At 36.6% G+C, this 27,067-nt stretch overlaps 1 protein-coding gene across 1 annotated transcript in view; it reads right to left on the minus strand.

Annotated features, from left to right (window-relative positions):
• The window catches only part of UNC13C (unc-13 homolog C), a 709,455-nt gene that overhangs the window by 308,192 nt on the left and 374,196 nt on the right, over window positions 1–27,067 (minus strand). The window contains exons 7-8 of the mRNA XM_081108846.1: window positions 11,797–11,875; window positions 8,991–9,062 (exon numbers count right to left, since the gene is read on the minus strand). Coding sequence (XP_080964972.1) covers window positions 8,991–9,062; window positions 11,797–11,875 — 151 coding nt within the window. The remainder of the gene's footprint in view (window positions 1–8,990; window positions 9,063–11,796; window positions 11,876–27,067) is intronic.

The following is a 27,067-nucleotide window of genomic DNA, read 5'->3' on the forward strand; positions in this document are numbered from 1 at the left end:
GGAAGGAAATGAATTGATTTTTCTATGTGAGGAAATTAAAATGAGTCCAAGAAGTAAAGCAAACAGGCTTCCTGCCAAGAGTAGTGACTAGTGTTTTTAGACCATCAATATTCCAATCTACCAACTGTTAGTACTTAGGACAGGAACACAGCTCATCTACCTCTGTCTGCCATGTGGCTTTTCTCTTTTCCTCCCCACGATGTTAACCAGTGACTTGGCTAATGAAGGTTTCTTTTCCTCTTCATCCTGTGGATTTCCCTCACGGAATTATAAAAACATCCCTAGCCTCAAAAAATTTTCCACTGTTTTGAAATATTTGTTGTGTGCTTGCTGCATGCTCTTCAGGGGAAAAAAAATCTATTTGCTGTCCTATAGGTATCATGTTATTATTTCTGGACAAAGTCATCAGAAACATTTGCAGAGCAAAGATTAGGTGCGTGCCCTTTAAAATTTGTTATAAACATGAAGACAGAGTAATGGTAGAATACAGGGTGGGGCAAAATACAGTGTAGGCTTACAGTTTAAGTACACAAAACACATAATGTCTTCCTGTATTATTATTCATTAATTATTGTATTACTTTCCATATGAACAACTGTAAACCTACTTTTGCCCCACCCTGTAAGTTCCAGACATAATTTAGGGACGATTTACTCATCAGAATCATCACCTACAATTATAGAAGCTAAAATTACTCAGGTAAATTATTTTTTGTTAGATAAAATACAAATAGAGATAAAAGTTTTGTACCTATCCATGGAAGACTATTAAGTAATTTGTTTTTACTTAACAGATTATTTTATAACGGATACTAATTATCACTGACCTAAGTAACTTGCAGGGTGAGTCCAAATAAAAAAGGCAGAACAATGATAAAGTGGGTAATTAAATAATTCAAGGAGAGTAGAAGTTGGGATGTGCCTTGTATTATGACAGAACATGGTCTGAAAAGAAATTAGGGTAGATTTGTCATGTTCTATAAGTAACAATTTTTCTCCAATTGAGACTTTTAATAAAAAATGTATATATAAACAATGGAGGTGATAAATGATGAGTAATTTATTAAAATAAAGCCAAATATAATGGGAATCCCTCCAGTGGGGACAACTTTAGTCATTTTAACATGGAAAGAAATTTGATTACTTGGGGTAGAGACTGAGTTCTTACAAATATTCCTTTTTTTTTTTAAGCTTTAGGGCATATGACTTAAGGAGGTTTTGTTTTTTTCTTTATTGATTGAGGTATTACATATGTTTCCTTAACCCATCATTGCCCACCCCCCCCCCCCCAACTCATGCCCTCACCCCCCTGGTGTCTGTGTCCATTGGTTAGGCTTATATGCATGCATACAAGTCCTTTGGTTGATCTCTCCCTTTACCCCCCACCCGCCCCTACCTTCCCTCTGAGGTTTGATGGTCTGATCGATGCTTCTCTGTCTCTGGATCTATTTTTGCTTATCAGTTTATGTTGTTCATTATATTTCATAAATGAGTGAGATCATGTGATATTTATCTTTCTCTGACTGTCTTATTTCGCTTAGCGTAATGCTCTCCAGTTCCATCCATGCTGTTGCAAATGTAAGAATTCCTTCTTTTTTACCACAGTGTAGTATTCCACTGTGCAGATGTACCACAGTTTTTTAATCCACTCATCTGCTGATGGGCACTTAGGCTGTTTCCAAATCTTAGCTATGGTAAATTGTGCTGCTATGAAGAGAGGGGTGCATACATCCTTTCTGATTGGTGTTTCTAATTTCTTGGGATATATTTCAAAAGTGGGATCACTGGGTCAAATGGGAGTTCCATTTTTAGTTTTTTGAGGAAACTCCACACTGTTCTCCACAGTGGCTGCACCAGTCTGCATTCCCACCAGCAGTGCACGAGGATTCCTTTTTCTCCGCATCCTCAACAGCACTTGTCATTTGTTGATGATAGCCATTCTGACAGGTGTGAGATGCTACCTCATTGTTGTTTTGATTTGCATCTCTCGAATGATTAGTGACTTTGACCATGTTTTCATATGTCTCTTCGCCTTCCTTCTGTCTTCTTTCAAAAAGTATCTATTTAGGTCCATTGCCCATTTTTTTATTGTGTTGTTTATCTTCCTTTTGTTAAGTTTTATGAGTTCCCTGTAAATGTTGGAGATTAAACCCTTATCGGTGATAATATTGGCAAATATGTTTTCCCATGCAGTGGGCTTTCTTGTTGTTTTGTTGATGTTTTCTTTTTTCTGTAAGAATATTTGTAAGAAGAGAGTCCTTACAAATATTCTGACAGAGGCCATGAAAGAGCAGGAATATGGGTTAGGATATTGCCCAAGGAAGAGAGGGAAGGGAATAACTATCTGCCTTAGAGAAAACTCATTCTACTGTTCTATTGTGTGACCAAGCAAAGCCAGTCATTTAGCCATACAAATTTTTGTGATGCAGTTAATAATAAAAATAATAACTAATATTTACTACATGTTTATGTATCAAAAATTGTTGAAGTGTTTTCTATTTGTTATCTATTTGATTCCCCCAACAATGGCTCTAGAAATAAAAGTACATTCATTTTACATATTGGAAAACTTATCTGGCAGCATGGCAGACTAAGTTAATATAGCCTACTTCAGCAGTATTGGAAAAAAAGATTTAATATGTAAAAGAGCCAAAAAGAAATAGATTCCCCGGGTACCTGGAATGAAAAAGAAAAAAAAAGAAAGAAACAATGTCAGAATTACAAACATTGTTTCTATGGAAACCCAAGAGATGTGCTCGTGATTTAGTTAAAACACATGAACTGGGAACTTGGGGTTTTCAGACCATTTCCAGACATGATATTTGGACTTGCCTTCCTCCTAATGTGGACAGAGAGGGTAGTAATGGGAGCCTAAGCATTTTCAGACCTTTATTTATATCTTTTTTTTCAGAACAGAATTATTGACTATTTTATTTTTAAATCTTAATTGTTGAAAGTATTACATATATCCTCTTTTTTCTCCCCTTGGCTTTTTATAACCCACTCGTGTTCCCTGCCCCAGGCCTTCATCACCCTATTATCTGTGTCCATGGCTTATGCATATATGCATACAAGCTCTTTGGTTAATCTCTTCCCACCTACCTAGCCACCCCAGCTTTCCGTCTGAGATTCAACAGTCTGTTCCATGCTTGTATGTCTCTGGACCAATTTTGTTCAACAGTTTACTTTGTTCATCAGCCTTTAAATTTTGAGAAGTAAAGTATGCTTATTAAACATTTAAGAAATATATTAACTATATTACAAGAAATAGTATAGATAACCCATTTGATGGAGAAAAGGGAAAATAAAGAAAACTCAATCTATACAAAGGAAGATTGGAAAAGAGATAAAGAAAAAAGAGTCAATTTTTTAAAAGAAATAGCACAAAGCTCAAATATAAGTATAAACAGACTGAATTTATCTGTAAAAAGATAACTTCTCAAATGGAATTTTAAAATAAAGCTGTGTGTTTATGAGATACACATATAGCATTAAGATATTTAAAATGGGACTAGAAAATATATCAAGAAAAAATTGACCTAATCAATCTAGTGTAGCTGTATTAATATCACATAGAATATATTTAAAGGAAAAAGCATCTAAAAGATAAGCCTGCTAGCAAAACTGAATGAAACAGTTTATTGGTAGTATAAAACTCCCAAAATTAATGTACCCAACAAGAAAGGCTCATATGGGATATCTACAAAATTGATTATGTAATAAGCCATAAAACAATTCTCAATTAAATACTAAAGACTGAGTATACAGTCCATGTCCTCTGAACACAATCCAGTAACGAAAATTAAACCCATATGACTTATCTTTGGAAGATTAAAAAATATTTCTATGTAATTGAGGAGCCAAAATACTAACCAGTGGATCATTTATGAAATAACTATATGACAATAGTAGAAGCATTATATATACAACTTGTATGATGCAATTAAAATGAACTGAAAGGAAAATGAATAACTTTAAATGCATATGTTCAAAAAGGAAATTATGTTAAAATAGACAAGTGTGGTAAGAAACAGACAAAATATTTAAGGCTGGAATAAAAAAGAAAATGAGGAAGAAATACACAGGATGGAAATATTCTCTTTCTACAACTGAGCCATGGATTCCTAGGTGTATGTGTTATTGCTATTTATTTCCTTCACTTATGTTGTGAATATTCTCTGTATGTATGCAATAGTTGATAACAATGAAAATTATTAAACTACATATCCAACTTAATAAGTTACAAAAGTAGCATCAGAATGAATACAAAGAGAATAGAGGGTGAATCTAAACATTACAAGAACAGAAATAAACAAAATAGATAACAAAGAAACACTTTGGAATCAATAAAACAAATGTCAGATATACCTCTTATAGTACTGATTTTACAAAAGATAGAAAGTATGAAATGATAAGATAATGATAAGATTATTTGAATTGATATGATTATTTGAATAATTTGGTGGTACTAAATTAGAGCATTTAGGGAAAAAAACTTTCTGAGAAAAAAATTATCAAAATTGACCCAAGAAGAAACGTTTAAAAAACATGGATAGGATTATTATATTAAATAAATTGATTCTGTTGTCAAATCGCTACCCTAAGAAAATAAAGATGGTTTTAGTAGCAAGTTTTGCTAGTCTTTCAAGGTATAGCAGCATTTATTTCATGCAAACCATCACAGAGAAGTGACAAAAAGGAAATTTCCCAACTTACTTTATGAAGCTGATTTATTATTGATGCCCAAATTGCTCAAAGACACAGTAATCAAAGGCCATTGGAACACAGATGCAAAAGTCTTATATAATTAGTAAACATATGAGGAAATCAAGGTCAAGAAAGTTTCTGTAACTTCCTCAGGTTACCATAGCTACAGGTGTGGTGGACCAACATCTACCTCAAGCTCTTTGGAAGAAGGACAAAAGCATGACCAATAGCAACACTTGCAAATGAGATGGTGTTTACATTTGGCGTCATTACTGCTGGTTTCCAACTCAGTACTCCCTGGCATCAGACCCTCAGCTGCCAAGTGACAGGGAAACCTTGAACTTACTATATATCCTGGATACCTCAACACAAGTCCCTGTCCTGCTTCCCTGACTGCCACCTGCTCTGCCTGGCAAGGCATTTTTTAATTCCCATAAATTGTGAGATAAGTATTATCACTTTCATTTTCAGGATGAGGTGAACAAGTCTCAGGGAGTCAAGGAGTACTGATAAGAAACAAGCTTTGAGAGGCAGTAAGAGGTGGAGCTGAGGTTGTAATTCAGGCCCATTTCACTTCAACACTTGTCCATGTGGCTTGCAAGGGCCCCTGCTCCTGAGCAATAGTCCAGAGCAGCTGTGTGCATGTGAGCCTACCACATCTGGATTGAGCCCCAGAACAGACAGGTGTTCTCACCGGCTTTAACCCTCCATGTTATCTCTCTAGTATCATGCTAGGAATATGGCCCAGGTCTGATCTCCTGGTTAGTCCCATACCTAGCTCTTGTGAGTCCCTTTTACTGGCCCTGAATCCCATTACTGGAAGAAGGACCCACAGTCTCCTAGACAAACCAACCCTTACTTAGAAGGGAAAATCCTGGAAGCATACCAATAGACCAGACTCCTAAACAGAGTCCTAAACCCAGATAGAAAAAGCAGGGTTCTAGAATCTCTTTTAGGCTTGGTGAATTGTATTCCTCACTCTGCTTGAGTTTCTATAACTCCTGCCTGATAGAAGCTTCCATCATGACCTGCAGCAACAATATAAAACATAGTATCGCACCTCCTCTACCACATATACATATACATATACATATACATATACATATACATATACATATACATATACATATGTATACATACATATACATATACATACACATACACATACATATATATACATATTCATATATATACATATATGATTTAATTGTTCAATTAAAGTTTACATTGACTATTATTTTGTATTAGTTTCAAGTGTACAGCATAGTGGTTAAAAAAATCATATATTTCACAATATCTCCCTGATATTTCCAAGACCCACTTGCACCACACATAGTTATTACAATATTATTGACTAGGTCCCTTATGCTGTGTTTTAGGGAACATGTGTTCCCTGTGACTATTTTGTAACTACCAATCTGTACTTCTCAATCACATCACCTTTTTCACTCAGACCCCCAACTTCTGTCCCCTCCAGCAGCCACCAGTCTCTTCTCTGCCAGCTCCCCTCCTCCTATATTAAAGCCTCATGGAAGCAGGAATTTTGAGCTGAGTTGTTCACTGCCTTATTTCCAGAATCTGAAACAATGCTTGGCACATAGTAGTCAATTAATATTTATTTAATTTTGAATGGATCTACTCTGGTTGTCCCACTGTCGGGTCCACGCTGAAGAAACACGCTGAAAGCAAGGACAAAGCTAGGTAGTGTAGTACCAGGCAGACTATTGTTGCCGTATATGGACACTAGATTGCTATCCCTTCTTGCATTATTAAGCTAGATGGAAATGCTCAGAGACCTTACTCCTGAAGGGTTTCCTAGACTGAGATTCCCAGTGAGCTCCACCAACTCCTCACGGGTGAGTGGGGACTGAGATGGAGGGGCACCTGGCATGCTTGTCCCACTGCCAACAGTGCTAATGGGGCCTGTGCTGCTGACCCCCTGGTCTCTCGCATCACGCTTTACAGCCTTTTCCTTCTTCGGAAGAGATACCTGAGCTTCTTACATACATCTCTTGAACGAAAATAGAAGAGCTAACATTTGATAGTTTCCACATGACCAAGCCGTTTTCCTTCATGTAGAGGCCAGTATTTCAGGCCTTCACTTTGAGGGTGCCTAGGAAGACCTCCAACACCAAGAAATGGACACTATCCTCTTCAGCATTAATGTTAGTTGCCCATGTAATGAATTAACGTGATGGCTTGTCAAGGGTGACACTTAATATGCCTGCTTTATCGTGGCCATATTTCATTTACTTTTTGAGACATGGGTTCTAGGGAAATGGGCTTTATGAATTTGAGAGGGAGCTGATGGATGCTACGTATCTACCCAGCATCTGCACAGAAAACAAACAAACAAACAAAAAACTTTTACATCCATCTTCTAAAACTAAAGAAGTGAAGTGATAGTTAAGTTGGTGAAAAGTAGATCAATAGTTAATTTAACCATAAAGTGAGGGTAGGTTCCCTGTCAGAGCCTCAGAAATTGTGGTAACATTCCTCTAATCTCTATTGCTTTCCTCTTAGCATTTTTTAAAAAAATTTTAGGGGTAGGAAAGGCAAGAGAGAGAAAGAGAAAAAATGGGAGAGGGAGAAGGAGAGGAAGAGAGAAACATCAATGATAAGAGAGAATCATTGACTGGCTGCCTCTTGCACATCCCCTAATAGGGATTGAGCCTGAAACCCAGGCATGTGCCCTGGTCAGGAATCAAACTGTGACCACCACTCTACCACTGAACCACACTGGCTGGGCTCCTCTTAGGTTCTTATAGCAATGAGTATTTTCACTTCAAACCAATTACCATATTTTAAAATATAAAAAAGGAATAGTGTAGGAATATATCAATAGAGGATGTTTACTTTCTCTTAAATCCAAACTATATTCAGAATATTGGATGGTGTCCCATCCCCTGGGGAAGCAGCCACAGTATTTCAATTCCCTGGCACAATAGAAAATGTTTTAACTTGCCTTAACACTCAGATATTCAAATGAACATGTATTGTTTTGCTGATGTACATTGAGATTGGGGAGTTTGCTGATAAGACACAGGAAATGTGAGCTTTTGAAAGATGACAATGACAAGAAGAAGAGAATAAGAAATATAAATAATGTTTAAATGTCAAGGGTATAGAAATTTATAACAAGTAATGTTTTGGGGAAAAAATTCTATAAGAATGACAAAATCACTAACTTTGAGAGAGGTAGAGTATATTAATTTCCATATGAAAGGGGCACGGATACATTGTCTTAAGTGAAAGCCTCAGCAGTGTCTGTGCAGGACGGAGCTACATTTCACAACATCCACTGCACGTTAGAATCACCTGAGAGTTTTCAAAACGATGCAGGTTACACCTGAAGCCAATTAAATCAGAATCACTGGGAATGAGACCCAGACAGAAGGTGTGTTTCAAAGCTCCCCCCAGTGAATCTGAGGAGCCAAATTAAGAATCCCTGACCTAGATATTTGCAGCTTACTTGTATCTTCTTTCATTCAGCAAGAATTACAAAGCTTCCACCTCATGCCAGACAGTGTACTAAGCAACACAAATGAAAATATGGATCAACAAACAAAATATTATGTTACCCTCAGAGATATCAGTCTAAAAGTAAAGGGTTATGCAAGTTGATTATACAAATAATAAAAATAAGTGTAATAAGAAAAATAATAAAGAAAGACACCTGTATTTATTGTCAACTATATCTTAGGCTACGCTGGGTGTTAAACATGGATCCACCTCCTTAATCCTCTTATTGTCACCTCACTATACAGGTGAAAGAACTCAGATTTACAGCAGTTACATAACTTGCCAGATACAAGAATGATAATTTAATGGAATATATGGGACTCACCCCAAATAGCCCCCACTCTTAACTATATTCCTTTACGGAGGTAGTGATTAAACGCTAAAAACAAAACAAACAGAGAAGAAACTAATAGCTCAGCCAGAAAGGGAGGATGGTGTTTTGGAAAGCCTCATAAATGCGACAAAATTTGAACTATGTAAAATTTTAACAGGATTTTTTTCAGGGGGAAAATAAAAGCTAAACTGTGTTAGGATGGAATCACATTTCTAAAGATGGGACATTTTATGCATAGCTGAGCAACAAAGGATAATTTGTAAGATAGTGAAGCTAAGGCCCAGGGGAAATTTGTTTTAGGGTCAGACTCTTCCCATGCTTCCAGTTATTCCTGGAGTGCTGGAGCAAACATTATAAATAACTGCATCAAACAGGATGGCCTTCCCATTGGACTGTGAAGGAGACACAGTAATGGACTTTGCACCTACCAGTTCCTCATTGTTCAGTGACGTCCTAATCACCATAGCCAGGGAGAGTCCAGACTTCCGGGCAGCCAAGGTCTAAAACAGACAGAATTATGAATTATTGGTACATGAGGTGACTGCTCAGCAGAATGTAAACATGGAAGAGTATAAACTATTGTTCATGTTTTGGTCAATAGAGACCTGCCATTTTAAGTAGTCAGCCAATTCATCTAGAATGAGGAATCATAGGACATTAAAGGGGAAAGAGTCCCGTTAGATCATCAAACCCAACCCCTACATTTTATAGAGGAGAACACGGAGGTCCCATAAGGCAGGGTCATCAGCGATGGCTTCCAGGCTAGAAGAGGCTTTTAGGATTTTTCTCCCCAAGGTGGTCATGAGCACATTCTTGCATAAAACATGACCATTGGCACAGAGCCAGCTGATGTGTGTGATGACCCTGAGTCATAATTCGTGCTAGATCATTCTTGAGTTGTTCACAATTCCCTGGAATATTCTGGCAAATCTAGCTAAGATATTTTCTTCCATGGGTCCATTTTATCAATTGAGGACCATTCTACTCAGAGGTTTTTTCTTCACTCAAGCTGGTAACTTAGGTGATTTTAAATAAGAGTCAAGTTCCTTTAGTTTCCCCTGTGAAATAGAACCATTATACTGCTTCTACTTGAAACATATGTAATACTAGAGGCCCAGTGCACAAATTCGTGCACAGGTGGGATCTGGCCAGCCTGGCCCCAATTGGGGTGGATTAGGGCCTGGCCTGTCAGGAGGAGGAGATGGGGGGAGGTTGGCTGGCTGGCCCGCCCCCAATTAGGGTGGGGGGTGGGGCGATCAGGAGCAGGGCCAGCCCAAGGTGAGGGGCTTCAGGGCAATGGGGTGGGAGAGGCCGATCAGGGGCAGGCCGACTGGAGGGAGGGCCCTCGGGAGGTTGGCTGGCCAGCCCCACCCCCACATTGGGTCAGTTCGCTGGCTGCAGTGGGTGTCATAGTGACCGGTCATTCCAGTCATTATAGCATTCCAGTTGCTGGCTTTTTATTTATATAGATAATAAACTCGACAGTACTATAGGAAGTTTTGGAAATCAGAAGTTCTATATGGGAATATTAGATCTGCTCTCCCATTAGAAGCTACAGGAAGTCATAGTAGTCATGCATCTGGTCATAAATACATCTCCTTGTAGCTACAAAGTCAGGCACCCAGATCAAGTTCAGCACAATCCTAAGTGAGGAAGGGGTCACTCTACCCATCTGCACTGCTACTGTGTAAACCTATTCGGGCCTACATCCAATGGTTTATCTGAGATTATCATCCATCTCTGACACCTACTGTCCCTAAAATAATGCTTTACCCTATTTTAGTCTGTACCTGTTTATAGAAGTTGGTCTGTCTTTCACAATTGAACCAGATGTTAAGTTCTTGGAGAACCCAAACATATAATCTTTGTATGTCTCTCTTTATTTTCCTTATCTTGCCCACTTTTATTCCATGAATAAGTGTATTGTACAATTGAGAAAATTGGAAAATAGTAATTAAATAAATAAATAATCACTTACCATGGCCTGAAGATTCCATGTGTCAGAAAAAACAAAGTATAAATAATTAGACATAAGAAAGGTGAGAAAAGAGTATAATGATGTTAAATAAACCTAACACTTTAAAATAACATCCACACTACAATGGCAGTATTCTGAGCTAATAGGACAGACATAGCATGCTTTTCAGTAAAAGATCGTCCCAGTCATGATTGTATCTTTCTACTTTAAAACTAAAGTGATGGCTTTCAGATGAAGGTTTTCATAGCAAAATTAAAAATTACTGATATCATCGTGGCTGGTGTGGCTCAATTGGTTGAACATCATCCTGTACACTGAAAGGTCATGGGTTCATACCCAGGTTGTGGGTTTGATCCCCTATTGGAGCACATGTGGGAGTCAACGGATTGATGTGCTCTCACATCCATCTTTCTCTTTCTCTCTCTTCCTCTACTTTCCTCTCTCTCTCAAATCAATAAAGGCATGTCCTTGGGTGAGGACTACAAAGAAGTTACTGATATAAATAAATTTTGGTTTCTCTGGGAAAAAATATATTTTCATGTCATAAACTATTAAAAATATGCCTCCAGAAAAAATGTGAAGACATTGTGGATGTCAGAAAACACTCTTTGTTATGCTGATGGGCTATTTGTTTTCATAATATAATACAGAACATTATTAATTCTTTGCATCTCTAGATGTTCCCCAGTATGTCTCAGTATAGGAGAGCTTGAGTTACCCAGAGTTCTGTTCAGGGCTAATGAAAGTTACAGTGACTTGGGAGCCATGGTTTTCTTTAGGCTGTGGGAGAGCTTATTCATTTGGCTAGAGTTGATATGAACAGAAGAGAATAAATTAATATTATCAGCTTACTTTATAACTATTAAAGTCTACTGAGTTAAGATGAATAAATTCAAAGCAAGCCTTGAACTGCAAATTAAACTTGTGGTCATTCATAACATGGAACACATCCAAGTCAGTTGCAGCAGCTTGCTTGACATGCTGTGTGACTTCTTTTTGCTCAATTATAGGGTCATTTTAACTCCATTTGTAATTTCAACTAATATCTAGAGCTGTCAGAAGGTTACAGTTATTTTCCCCATCTAATAGATTTTAAAGAAATAATAAATATAACACTTGCTAGAATCCAGCTTCTTATATGTTCTATTCTATGAAATATTTACTGGTCAGTTATTTAATGAGGACAATATGGCATTCAATAAAGACAAAGAGAACACATGCAATCAAAGAGAATTCAACAGGAGTGACTGACTTACCACATCTCGTACAATAGGCAAAGTTTTTTTCCTTCTGAGATCTGGCATACTGTCAATACCATAAAGTCCCCACCCAGCCCTGATGGAGGGAAAAAGAAATGATTTCAATGAGTAATTGACTTCCTAGAAGAGACTTCCAGTGTTCATAATAAAAGAGCTGTGAAAAAGATTAAATAGAGCCTTGGTTGGTTAGTTGGAGCATCGCTGTCTACACTGAAAGGTGGTGGATTCTATTTACAGTCAGGGCACATACCAGGCTGTGGGTTTGATCCCCAGTTGGGGCACATACAGAAGGCAACAGATTGATGTTTCTCTCTCTCCCTTCTTCTAAAATCAATAAACTATCACCTTTCCAAAGAGGAGAGACTCTAGCTACCACACATAGTGATTATTTCTCTTATTAGATAGTTTCATACATTGAAACTTAAAAATATATACAGCCTGTTTTGATGCATTGTTTTATTTTCAGTATCAGAGGTAGGATAATCAAAATTGTTAGGTATATGGATCTTTGTACAAAACCATTTGATGCAATTTTGGTCTGCTTGCAATGGTACACACACACACACACACACTAAAATATATATTATATTATATTATATTATATTATATTATATTATATTCATATATAATAAAAATACCATTGTATACATGTGTGCTTAATTTTCACCGATTAAACTGAAAAGTGGCACCTCAAGGATATCCACTGAAAAAATTAGTGATTACGCTAATACAAGAATTTCTACTTATCTTAATTTATCCATGGATAAAGGCACAGATTAAAGTAATTTGTTATACAAGAATGTTTACAGCAATATTTTTTATAATAGCAATAATACAACCTAAATATTCAGCAATAGCATATTGATTAAATGAGTTATTATATATTATACAATGGGAAGAGCCCAATAATTAAGGTGAATGAAATAAATACTTGTGTTTATATGAAAAAATACTCATAGTATATTATGTAAAAGAAACACACCACAATCTGCATGTTAGTAAATTTAATATGATCCCATGTGTTTATATAGACATAGAAAATATGTAGAGCAATATTCATCAAACTAATAACTACAGTTATCTCTGTAGAATGAAATTAGGTGAGAGAAAATGAGAAGACTCTTACTATGTTATAAATTTGGTTATGGTCAATGTTTTTCTAATAAGCATATGCAATTTAAAATATATTAATAGTTATACTTATTAAAATGAGTTTAATACATTGAATTTAATTTTTATTCCATCAAAACTAGTTTTTTTTATGCAACCAAAATGGTGCTAAAATACAGATGATAGCTTCTCCTTATGCTCACCTAACATACAAAATTTTGCTAACCTCCACTTTAGAGTCAGCCTTTTTTAAAACTGATTTCAGAGAGGAAGAGTGAAAGAGAGAGAAATAGAAACATCAATGATGAGAGAGACTCATTGATCAGCTGCCTCCTGCACACCTGCATTGGGAATTGAGCCCACAACCTGGGCTCTAACAGCGACTAGAAATCTAAGAGTGACTTCCTGGTTCATGGGTTGACACTCAACCACTGAGCCACACTGGCCAGGCTACAGATAGCCTTTTCACTAGGAACAACACAATTCATAACTCTGGTTGTTAGCTGGGCAGCTCTGTCATTGGAACAGACTACCACAACATTCTATAGTCCAGTTTTCCACTGACACAGAGATGGCCTCTTTGCTCTTGCTGCTTGGTTTAATGAAGCGAGACCTTTGTCTTATTGGATATTTCTTAGTAGCCATGGTCTTAACTCCAGTATTCTAGTTGCATTAATTATTACCTTGGTGATGTTGGATAATTTATTAAATGCATCATACAACCCATGTAAAATATTAATAAAAGAAAAATATCAATAAAGATAAAAGGGTAATAAGTAGTAAATAATGCCATAACTTATATGCTTAAAAACAAGGATCAAGTGTGGTGGTAAATGTAAAATGTTAAAACCACTTCCCATGAATAAGATGGATATTAATGATGAACAAATTATGCTTAAGGTCAGGCACTCCAACTAAGAGTTCCCTTTAGTTTAGATCATAGAGTACATAAAAAAAATATTGTGGGGCAGAGATTATGGAAAAGGGAAGAGAAAGAGAAGGAAAGGAGAAAATATAGACTGGAAAACAGTGTACGTGGTGGGAGGAGGTGACATTTAAGATACTGCCCAACACTGATCCTATGAGAAAGGACTTAGCTGGTAATATAGTTTCCATCATTGCCAGAACAATGCCAATTAACGTTCTCTAGGCCAAGTGCTTTATTAGTCACATGACAGCCAAAGGTCAGGAATTGGCATAACAAAAGAGAATCATTGGCAGCATGCTCTTATGGACTGCAAGAAACTGCAGAGTGGAGCAGAAAGAGATACCAGTGAATTTTTATTTTGTCTTCTCAACACCCATCTTCAGAAAATGAACCAACCTCTCTATGAGAGTAACTTCTTGCTTCCCTCCTAAGCTCTCTCCACATTCTTCCCCTCTCCTTGCCAGTTCATGTTTGACCCTCTCACATTCCAAATATTAAATAAAAGGGTAAAGGATTATTGAGGGGGTTTTTGTTCACAGAAAGAAAGGATTTTTCCAGTATTATTTGCTCTAATCTAAGGCTTAGATTCCAAACAGTTTCAACTTTTTCCCCTCTGTGAACAGAAATAATAATAATGGCATAAAGTATGTATTAATAAATGTCTTTCTACATTATTTGGAAATCATACTAACTGCCCTCAAGTGTTTTGAAATATTTTGACTCCTAAATAATGTGAATTTAATAACTATGTAAAGAAACACTGAATTGTGATAATGGTTGAGAAAGTGATTTATACACTGCAGAGTGTTATAGGAGTTGTGCATTTTTTCCCCATCAATAATGATTTATTTTCTTTATGTTTCCTTCTCATGGAACTTAATTCAAACTCACAGGTACACCGAGAGAATCTTGAGCAACTCTGTAGACTCACAAATTCAGGAATCAGTTGAACCTATACTTTGTAATTTATAAAATTGCAATGAAGTAAAAAAAAAGTTCTTTTAACTTTCTGGTAACCACAAAAGTGTTTTCTATCAGGTTGTGTTTTCCTATAATTTTACATTTTCATCACTCCTCAGAGAAGTTAATATAAACAAATACTTTCATGAGCTTATCCATCAATTAATAAGCTTTTCTTTCAACCCTAAATCTTAAAAAAATAAATCTGCCCTTCTCATAGTAGAGAAGAGCTTGGTAAATACTGCAAAGTTCCACAAAATGTATAATATATGTGTAATATTTATTAAGAGACTCCCTAACCAGAAGAGATCTGGGACAGATTAAATAACAAAACATGGTAAAGACTGTAAATGTCAGTAGATAAAGAAATCATTGACTTTCCAGGCAAGAGTTAAATTTCAGGGATATATATCCAAGAACTTAAATCCAGAAGAATTTAGCTAGACCAAATGGTGAGAAGGTGAGAAGTCATCCACCCAAGTAATAGAAGACAAGTAACTCTGATGGTAAGATCAGATTCTCTGAAAGCTATTGATTTCATCCCTTTGCTGTATAGCTGATTAGATTAGGCTGTTCTTAGCTGTAGCCAGCAAACTAGCCAAGCCTAGCTAATATTTATGCGAAGCTTACAAGGAACCACGTATAATGTTAGCAATCATACAATCTTTACATGTATTACCTCATTTAATTCTCAAAAATCCAGTGAGATATAAATACAATTATTTCTCTCAATTTTTAAATGTGGAAATGGAAGCATAGAATAGTTTAGAATCATCCCCAAGGTCATTATCTAAGTGAGAGACCAGTGGCAGGATTTGAACCTAAGCTCTATGGCTTACCATACCCTACTATTGACAGGATTGGATTAGTCCAAATTTATAACAATAAAATGAGTTGAGGCTTCCATTAATCCCATTTTACTGTTAATGAAAATAGAGTTAAGCAATTTACCCAGGCTTAGAACTACATGGCAAAGTTTAATTTCCTTGAAGCCCTAGCTGTTTTTGCTCATTGTTGGCCCAAGGACTGAAGGGTCAAGAGTTAGATTACAGTCAAAGACATGTACCTCTTTTGCAGGCTCAATCCCTGGCCCAGGTCAGTGTGTGTGGGAGGCAACCAATCCATGTGTCTCTCTCACATCCATGTTTATCTCCCTCTTCCTCTCTCCCTCCCTTCCACTTTCTAAAAATCAATTGAAAAAAATATCCTCCAGTGAGGATTAATAAAAAGAAAAATAAATTAATTTCCACTGCAAGACTGTCTTACCTCAAAACTCATATGCTTTTTTTTAAAAAGTGATCTCATAGTGGTTTATCTTATATCTGTATTGTTGAAAGTATTACAGATGTCCCCTCCTTCTCCCAATATCTTAATAACTAAAACAAAATTGTTAGGAGGAAATAAAAAGACTGTCCCAGTTCATCTATAAGTAATTATTTGAAAAATTTTCAACTTATTTCCAAAATAGTATTATCATTGGAAAATAGCTCCAGTCCTTCCCAAATAGTTCTTCTCCAGCCATTAAGATGTACTCCTTAGGAAAAAAAGAGTCTTTTAGACTACAGGGATTGCACATGGGATAAAAAGACAAGAGATCTACATATCTAGAAAGTCAATGATCACATAAAATTGGTAATATGGCTAAATTAAGTGAGATGTATTCTAATTCAACATTTGTTCTATTACATAGTCTTAATATTTTTTATTGCTTATTTATCAGTTCTTTGCATAATTACATTAAAGATTGTTTACTTTAATGAAATCTGAGATAAAAGCACATTGCTATATATCTTGACTCAGGTTCAGTTATAGAACATACATAATACAAATGATCTAAAGCAGTGGTTCTCAACATTGGCTGCACATTAGAATCACCTGGGAATCTTTTTAAAATCCTGATTTCTGGGCCTCATCCTCCAGAAAATCTGTTTCTTTGTTATGGGGTGGGGCCACAACATTAGTAACAAAGAAACAGAATTTCTGGAGGATGAGGCCCAGAAATCAGGATTTTAAAAAGATTCCCAGATGATTCTAATGTGCAGTCAAGGTTGAGAACCACTGATCTAAAGGATATATATTCTGTACTTTTCAAGATATCTGATATTTAGATAGAGGAGGTACAAGTTGATTTTACTAAGTATATTAATTATTATTTTCATCTAAAATTGATCTGAAAATACACTGAATGTGTATAGATTGGAAGAGAATTCTCAGAAGGCACCAGGAGCGGATTGCAGAAAGCTATCAAGCAGACTTTCCAAAGGTAGATCTTTCTGATTATGAGACAAAGGTGTGCTATTTCCACAAGTGGATGGTTGATGGTTAATTAGTCATACTCTTAGACCAGCTAATTTTCATTAGAAATCAGAATTGGTAGACACTGTTTATATCCAAGGGAGTTTTTAAGTTAATTGAAGACTATAGGCCTAAAAGAAAACAAATCATAGTGCTTCTGTTTATTTCAGTGTCTGCAAGACAATTATTGGGCAGGACTATATAACTAATTTTTTTTAAAGCATTGTGGAGCATTAGGAAAAGAAAAAGATTAATAATAAATCACTCTAAATCCCTCTCCTATAATCCTTCAGCTGTGTTCTCTTTCAGACTTTTAAAAATAACTCTGTATTTATTTAGTTACTTAATGGTAAACATAAAATACTCTATTTTGCTTTTTTTGGCTTATCATTATATCATTTTCATACATTTTAAGAACATTTTCATTGTTGAAAGTATTACATATGTTCCTTATTTACCCCCATTGAACTTTTCTAGCCTGCCCCTGCTCACCACCCTGCCCCAGACCTTCATCAGCCTATTGTCTGTGTCCATGGGTTATACATACAAGTCCTTTGATTGATCTTTTCCCACCCACCCACCCACCCTCCCCCGCCTTCCCTCTGAGAACATATTAATATAATTTTCCTGATGCAAAACAGTAATAAAATTCAAAGCATAAAGCTCCTCCCCAATACTAATCATTCCAAATTTCTTCATCTTTTATATATTTTACTTGTTTACCTGCTGCACATTAAGTTATATTACTTAGGACAGTGGCTGTCAAACGACCCTTTCACAGGGTTCACCTAAGACCATCCTGCATATCAGATATTTACATTACAATTCATAACAGTAGCAAAATTACAGTTATGAAGTAGCAACGAAAATAATTTTATGGTTGGGTCACAACATGAGGAACTGTATTTAAAGGGCCCGAAGGTTGAGAACCACTGATTTAGGATATTTTCTTTTCCTCTTTTTTCACCTTTTTAATTTATATTATTGTCAACAATGAATATTTGTGTCTGTGTAACTGATGACACCCCCTACATAAATAAATATTATTTAATTCCATATTTCATCACAATGAAGACATCATCTGTTATAGAATATAGCTATACTATTATGAAAAAAACTCAAATTAATCTCTTGATGCCATGCCTTCTTAGCACTTAGAATTTAATTTTTATGATTAAGTTCTCTCTTAAACTGACTTCATCTATGACACAAATTTCTTTTATATATCAATCATATTTTCTATACATAAAAAGAAAATATAAACAAAATAGCTATTTCTTAAATTTCTCATCCTTAGTCCAACTTTTTAGAATTTACTCTTCAACCCAGAAAAGGAGGAGAGGGCAGAATCATGGCTCTTACCTCAAAGGTGGGCTTCTCAGCACTGCATGGGTTAAAAGGTAAATGTTTCTGACAGGAGGATATCCTACTTTTTGGTTGAACTGGGGCAGAAAAGTCAGAACAGTTCTTCTAAGTCTTTTGCCATCATCCCTGTGATGCATCATATGCATTCTGTTTGTTTGCATGTTTTTCCCCACTAGAATATGTTTTTCAAAAAAAGAAGAAAACTTACTCATCTCTACTTTCCTACAGCCAACTCTAGCATGAAGCAATGAAGAATGAAAAGTAGAGGCGAGATTAGACATTTAAAGAAATCATGGTCTTGTTTTTTGTTTGTTTGTTTGTTTGTGTTTTTTTAAGATTGTAATCTTTAAAATAATACCTGGAAAGAGAAAGACAGAAGCCTGAGGACCAGGAAGAAAGTCAAGGAACTCCCACTAAAGTGGTTTTAATAGGAAAAGGCTTAATCACTGGAAGAAGATAAGTCCTAGTTACTTTTTAACCCTTTTTAATCCCAGTTATCTCATATAGAAATGGAAAAGTTACCTTCCTTGCAGTATTGTTGGGAGCATTGAATGGGATAATATATGTACGTAGACTATAAACTATTGGTAGCAATTAGTTTGTTATAAACTTGTTTAGACAGGAACATTTTTACCCACCGCTGTCCCAGGGCTACTCACATTTCTCAATCGAAGGAAAAGATTAGTGACTGTTACCGGCAGACATGAATATATAGGTAACTATCTACTTAAAGAATTCAAGAAAGAGATGGGAAGAAAGCCACAGTTGAGATTGCATCCTCTGTTGTATTCTATTAGCTTTTCTGACTCAGCTCTTGTCTAGGCTCCTTTCTTCTGATCCCATTTGGTTAGCACTTCAGCCCTGATAACATATCTTGGCTAAGCTTATTATTACTTGCTTAATTCTTATCTACAGTCCTGGTCCCAGTTATTTCATTTAATATCCAACAAGGGTCTCATAGATGCCCAATCAAGTTTTTTTTCTGTTAACACCAATTTCTGTGTGGAGAACAGCTACAGTGTTTGGACAGGTTCAAGCCTTGGACTAATGAGAGGGCACAGTCCTCTCATGGCCATGTGCAAGTCCCAGCTTGGAGGGCAGAGCCCTCCCAGCCCAATTATAGCCAACAGCTATAGTTGTAAGCTTGAACCTATGGTCCGAACACGTGCCTGAGTAATGTGAGCTTGATAGAGTTCAGACACATGTAATTGAGTAGGATCAAAACCCAAAAGAATGTTGTAAACATCTTGACCATGCCCTTACTTTGCCTCTTGGAATCTGGCCATAAAATAAAGACACGGCTTGTAGTCCATGGTGCTGTCACTAGCTCTCCATCAGAGAGGACATTGTCCCAGCCAGACCCAGCTTTTATTCTCTTGTCTGTCTTTTCTCCATCCTTCACCACCCCCACTCAGGCTCACTGAACCTGGCTGAGCTGGCATGGCACATAAGGCGCCCAACATGGGGCTGAGTATGCCATGGCTGTGCCGGCTCGCCACACTCTGAAAACCAGTACTTTTGTACTCTCAAATAATTTCCAAGCCCTGTTGCAAAGAGTAATAAATTTCAAAGCATAAAACTCCTCCTATGTACTAATCATTCCAGAATCTTCTATCTTTACTTTATTTTTTATTTTATTTTTAAAATACATTTTATTGATTTTTACAGAGAGAAAGGGAGAGGAATAGAGAGTTAGAAACATTGATGAGAGAGAAACATCGATCAGCTGCCTCCCGCACACTCCCTACTGGGTATGTGCCCGCAACCAAGGTACATGCCCTTGGCCGGAATCGAACCTGGGACCCTTCAGTCTGCAGGCCGACGCTCTATTCACTGAGCCAAACCGGGTAGGGCCTATCTTTACTTTATTGCCTCCTGGATTCTCTTAACTGTGGCCATTAACTGGTGCGCTTGTTTTTAGTGGAGACAGCGTATAGTTCTCTAAACTACCCTTGGTGACCTCATTAGAGGGATCTACATTAGAGATCAACATGCCACCCCCTAATAAAACCAATACAGCCATATTTCCTCTTGTCTTGGAGTGATCACTAGTTCCTTTGTTGAACATGAGATGAAATAATGTGCTTGAGTTAGAGTACATGGTTGTATGAAAAATTCATAAAATTATGGAGAATGGGACAATACTGTTCATGTCTGAGAGGCAAAAATAAAATAATTATTAAATAGGGTACAGCATATTCATATGTTCAGATTCTTGTGCATTCTGGGCATGTATTAATAAAATAGTGAGCCGGCATGTTGAATTGCCCATTATTTTTATATGGTTTCCTTTTTCTTTCTCTGTCTTGCTTTCACTCTCTTACTCTTTCTCTAGTCCATACAGTAAATCTGTACCTGAAGTGACTCCACTGAAGTAGGCAAAGAACATGTTTGTTCTGCTGAGTGCCTGGAACACACTGGGGATCAAGAATAGTTTTGGTACCCACTGCATTCCAGGCAGAATCAAATGAACAAAAGAAACATACAAATAAAATAATAGATCCAGAGGCATGGAAGCATGCAATATACTGAAGGTTCTCAGAGGGAGAGGTGGGGAGGGGAGATATTAATCAAAGAATTTATATGCATATACATATAATCCAAGAACACAGACAATGTGCAGTGAAGGCCCTAGGGCAGGGGTGGAGAGGAAGGGTTCAATGGGGACAAAGGGGGCCATCTGTAATACTTTCAACCATAAAGATAAAAAAATTTAAAAAATAATAGTTTTCAAATGTTCTTGAATATTTCTACAAACCTATTAGCACTTTTAAGACAAGATATCCATTTTAGAACCAATTTTTAGAACTAAAATTTTGCCTGCAATTTCTTTTGGCTGTTTCCTTTTGATTTATCTATCTTTTATACTATCACCAGTTTCCCAGTTGTAGGGAACTAAAATCTGTACTAATAAAAGGGTAATATGCTAATCAGACCGGGCAACCTTCTAGACATCCTTCCAGACAAAGCCATGGTGGTGGGGCTGAGGCAGAGGCCAGGAGGGGAAGGCAGTTGGGGGTGAGCAGGCTGGCAGTGGGGGGCTCTTGGGGGTGAGCAGGTCAGTAGGGGGGCAGTTGGCAGAGGGGGCAGTTGCGGGTGAGAAGGCTGGCAGGAAAAGTGGTTAGGGGTGATCAGGCAGGCAGGCAGGTGAGCGGTTAGGAGCCAGCAGTCCCAGATTGTGAGAGGGATGTCCGACTGCCAGTTTAGGCCCAATCTTAAACCTCAGGTTCCCCCCTCAACTGCCCCCCCAATGCACGAATTTCATGTACAGGGCCTCCAGTCCTTAATAAGAACTAATCCTAGTTGTAAAAGTCAAGCACCCTAAGAAATTATATATTCCAACATTCTTGTATTTTAGGAATGTGGAAATTGAGCTGCAAATACTTGTCCAAGATTATTGGCGGCAACTTAGAAATACTCAAGGCTCACTGTGGTCTTTTTCTTCTTTGCTTCTAATATCCAAGAGGTATCAGGCCTTTTCACATCCTAACTCATTTGCATATTTCTTTATATTTGGAGGATCATCACAATTTTGTTGTGGGTTTTATTGTGTTATGCCTGAAATGCTTTGACTTTTTTAATTACCAATTTCCCCCTCTCCAGTTTATATCACCTTCAGTTAGCCTGAACAAAACCGCTGCATCCTTATTTCTGTAGGTATGTAGCCACGAGACTAACATGATGAACACGATGTTCTAAGACCAGTCTGGCAGTGCTATTCATGATGGATCAGAGGACAAATAAATGAGAAAAAGAGATGGTCTAAAAAATTTGTTGAAATAATCCTGATTCTGTAATGGATTCCTTAATTCGGGTCTTGACTGAGGTTGGTTTCACCACTTCCTTTTTCGACCCCTTCATTCTACTTCATGAACTCTGGTAGAATTCCCAATTCAAACTGCTATAATATTTTACAGAGTAAATGACCCCGTGTCGGAGAGAGCCTTTGTATTCTACTAAATTACTTTCTCCTTTCCTAGGCATTTGACCTCTTAACACTCCACAACACTCCTGAACACTTTAAGCAGCTTTTTCTTTCAAACACTGGTTCCTTTGAAACCTGGTTTTGGAAATGCTGACTACTTCATTATTCATCTGTACATTATTATTATTTTAAAGCTAATGCTATTTTTAAGTTCTTAAAGAGATAAAAGAGATGTGACAGATTTATTGTGCTGGTGGTAAGGGGGATTTCAAGTTATATTTCCTGTGATTAAAAATAATTTTCAGTGAGGACTGTGATGTTCCTTTCCTTTGTACTTCCCCAAGCATCTACCACTCTGTGCTGCATTTATCACAAGATCAAATAGTGCTCAAAATTATGGATGCAGAGTTATAACAGCAAAAGAATTTAAGGATTAATAATAATAATAATAATAATTTTCATAGGAAAACAACCAAATGGTCCTAGGTGTTATTATAATGAGTTGCCCCGGTAAAAACCTAAAAGGCAGCTGCTAAACACTCCCCTGAAGGTTTCCTCAATGTTAGGTTCAAGGGGACAATGTCAGGTGTCAGGGACTGACTACTCACCACTCAGTTACAGTATGTACCTTCTAGGGTTCATTCCCTTAGTAGATTGTTTATCAAAGAGGCAAAATAGCCTTTTCCAGGACTTGCAATTCCCTATACCGAAAACCTTTCTTATCTCTTCCAGAACATTATCTATACTAAGTTAACCTCAGAAATGATCACATGAGACAGAACAGAAAACAAATTAAAAATGCAGCCCCCAAACTTGCTCATAATTGAGCATCCAATATTGTTTGAAAAAAGTGTCTCTTTAATTAAAATTCATGCTACATAGGATCTCAATTTAGAGTGTAGCTTAAAACTCCTAAACCATGCTTCTGTGGCTCAAAGCTGTAGTAAAGATGAAATTGTGCCTATTAATGTTCCTTGGTTTGAAGCGAATTTTCTTAGTAATCCCTCTCTGGAAAATCTCAACATCCATTTATACATAGTTCATAAAGTACAATTACTTGTAAGTTAATGAAAGACCAGTTTCTTAATATGCTTTACTTAAATGCCATAAACACAACCAAATATTCAATAGCAAAGAAACTACATTTCTCAAAGCTAAACCTCAGGTTCCTTTTAATTATACTGTTTTTTAGATGTATGCTGCATACTTAATCCCCTGAAATATTTTAACAATCCCTCTCCAATCACTAATGAACATTAGTAATAACTGGCGGCAGAGACTAAAGCCATTAGGTGGTCACCAGACTTTCACAGCCCAAGTCCCTCTTATTCTTAGACAATGTTTCTTGAATCCTTTTTATAGTTTGCCTGCTCCATGCTAACAGAAACACAAAACAATATCCAGAATTCAGCTCAGAATAAAGGCACATCTCAGAACACCAGGGGTCTGAGCTTTGATAGACAGTACCAAGGAAGGCCTTGAGGTCCTGCTCACCACAAAAGAAAAGGGATGAAGAGCAAACAGAACTCATGTTTATGTGTATCTCAGGAAGCACCTCATTCATGTCAAGCCCATGGTTGTCTCATTATTTTAAGGCTGTTACAAAATTCTTAGAGTAGAATTAAAATCTAATTTTAGAAAAACAATGAATATATACCAGGTACTGTTTTAATAAATTGCCTACCAGGGGGTGGATGATAAAAGGATTCCAACTGAAGCAAACATGCTGGGATAGAGAATAAAAATATTGTATCATCAATTATATTATTTAAAAAATGTTTTACTAACTACTGATTCTAAGTCTGTTACTTCTCTGCCTTATTAGCTCTGTCTGAGTTCTGAAACCCTGGATATATTATCTCAAGTCTTATAGCTAGCAGACCCCTGGCAAAATCAAACTAGAGAACATTCTACCTCTGAACGTTTCAAGCATAGCTACCTATCATGCTTGGCAAGTTAAAAAGAGGCTTCTGTAACCTATCCAGCTGCTGCAAAACCATTCCTCTGCAACCAATGAATGTATCCAAAGGAGTGATTGCCCAGGGTTGTGCAAGTAATAAAAACTTACTAAATTATACATTTACACAATGAAATACTACTCAGTATTACCCTTTGCGACATCATGGTTTGACCTGGAGAGTATGCTAAGAGAAATAAGCCAGTCAGAGAAAGACAAATACCATATGATTTCACTTGTATGTCGAATCTAATGAATACAATGAACTAACAACAATGTATATGTTAATTTGCCTTAGAAATGAGTGCCTAAAAATAACTAAAAGAAATTCGCTATCTAAGAGTGTTAGAGAATAGACTGATAGCTGTCAGAGGTAGGGGTGTTGCAGGGCTGGGTGAAAAAGATGAAGGAATTAAGGGGGAAAAAACCCTGATAGACCCAGACAACAGTATGGTGATTACTAGAGGGAAAAGAGTGTGTGGGAGGTAGAGGAGGATGTAGGGGAGATAAATGGTGATGAAAGGAGACTTGACTTGGGGTAATGAACACAGAATACAATATACAGATGGTGTATTATAGAATTGTACAAGTGAAACCTATATAATTTTGTTAACCAATGTCACTGCAATAAATTCAATAAAAGGAAAATATTGAAAAGCTTATGAAATAAACAAAACTCAACTACATGCTCTTAAATTAATAGCCAAGACCAATTTGACCATTGCACTCAAATTATTCCTTTTATAATGCATTGTGCTACAATTATTTACACAAATCTGACTTTCCCCAGATTTTGTACTCCTTGAAAAGAGAAAACATGTACAATTTGTCTTTTTATTCTTAGTGTTTATTATAGGATTTTACATGTATTATTACTAGTATGGATATTACTTAGTTAATAAGTAACTGTAAAATTAACGATTGGAAGAATTCCTTTTATTTACTTTGTAGGCACTCATTTCTAAGGCAAATTAACATATACATTTAGAATCTTGAGTAATTAAAAATTTAAAAATTGTCCCAATTTTTGTACCCACCTCAGGATTTAGAACAAAGACTACTGTTCTAACAGGTATGCTTCTCTGAAAATTGAAAAATAAATCGATTAGCATTTTTAAAATCCAAAATGTTGCTTCTACTGTTCTTAGCATTGAAGCATTTTATCTACTCAATGCAACCAGGGGTTAAATAGAGAATTAGTGTTTTCTGTTCTTAATGGCTATGCCTTGCACTTTTAGGTACAGTTATTGGAACTGAAATGGAGCTTTAGAAACATACATCTTACCAAAAGGCAATTACAGTTATTTAAACAAAGGCAAATTCATCTCTGTTTAGCATAATGTGTAATCAACTATGCTAGCAGACTATCAAACTAGTATTCTAGAAACACTCTTTAATCCCAGTATTTGAAACAGAGAAACCAACAAACATAAATCTAACTAGAATGAAAAGAAGAGGGAGGGACCAAACTGTATAGATGAAGGGCATTTGGCTGTGCTGACTGAAGAAGCAGAAAGAGGGAGGACCTAGCCTATTCTACTCAGCCCCTATGAGGAGCTGCTTATCCTGTGCATAATGTGTAGTCTTCTTTCAAATGTGCATGGATATTGGAGCTGGGTTTTTTTTTTTGTGTGTGTGTTTTTTAAAGAACTTATGAGTCTCTGGATTTGGGCAAGAACCATCTGGCTAGAGGTTTTTAAGTAAAGTTACTTGAAAAATGGGCAAGTTTCTGAATATTGTAATTAATGCAAAAATGATACAAACATCTACTTGGCATTTGTCCATCACATGAATCTCTCTTCAGCAGTTGGGCACAATGAGAGCTTATCTACTCATGTTTTTGTGATTGTTTTTTCACCATGGGAGATGAGGTAAAGAGAATATGTGTCAAATTTGTTTATAAATTCCATGATATATGATAATGGAACAAAAGTGGCAAGTGCTGTTTTCTGTTCTCAGTGTCAGAGAACATATTAGCTCCTGGAATCATAACGTATTCATTGGCCTCCCTATGCAAGCTAACACATCGGAGCCAATGACAATTAGGACCCCTTATAAAATAAATAAGTCCTGAGAGTGAATAAGCCATTGAGAAGTAATCTACTGGCTCTATCTTATAACCCTGGGGCAATATATCAGGGAAGGGCAGACATTCGCCACTGATCAGAACAGTGTTGTGGGGGAGCTAAGTTTGCATCTGACCTGAGTTCTACTCATAGGCAAGGGAGATGTCATGGAAGCACATTCTCTTTGATTTTCCTCAAAAACAACTAAGACTAGATCTGTCAAATATAGTATATCCCCCCAGTCCTACTGCCATTGCACTCGTTACCCTCATAACATTGAGGGAGAATATTGGGATAAAGACTGAGAGTTGGGAAATGAGTATTTGGTACTGTTACTTCCATTTTGTCCAATGCAGCTAGTGGTGCACTGAATCTGGACTCATACCTCTGGAGAACAAATTGTGAACATCATTCCCCAACGCCACATTCAGAAACATCACACTGATAGCTTAAAATTGTCCATAATGGAGTAACTTAGACCAGGAAAATAGGCAAACACTAAAAATTAGGGTCTTTTTAACTGTAGGGCCAGCATACACTAATCACAAATCTTGCTAATATTCCCAATAAGCAATTCCTATAATTTGTCATTTCTCTAACTGAATTCACCTTGTTGTTCCTATTCATCTCTATCTTTGATTGATGTCAGCATTCAGTGTCTT

The sequence above is a fragment of the Myotis nattereri genome, assembly GCF_964212035.1.
Source record: "Myotis nattereri genome assembly, chromosome: 1".
Classification (NCBI taxonomy): domain Eukaryota; kingdom Metazoa; phylum Chordata; class Mammalia; order Chiroptera; family Vespertilionidae; genus Myotis; species Myotis nattereri.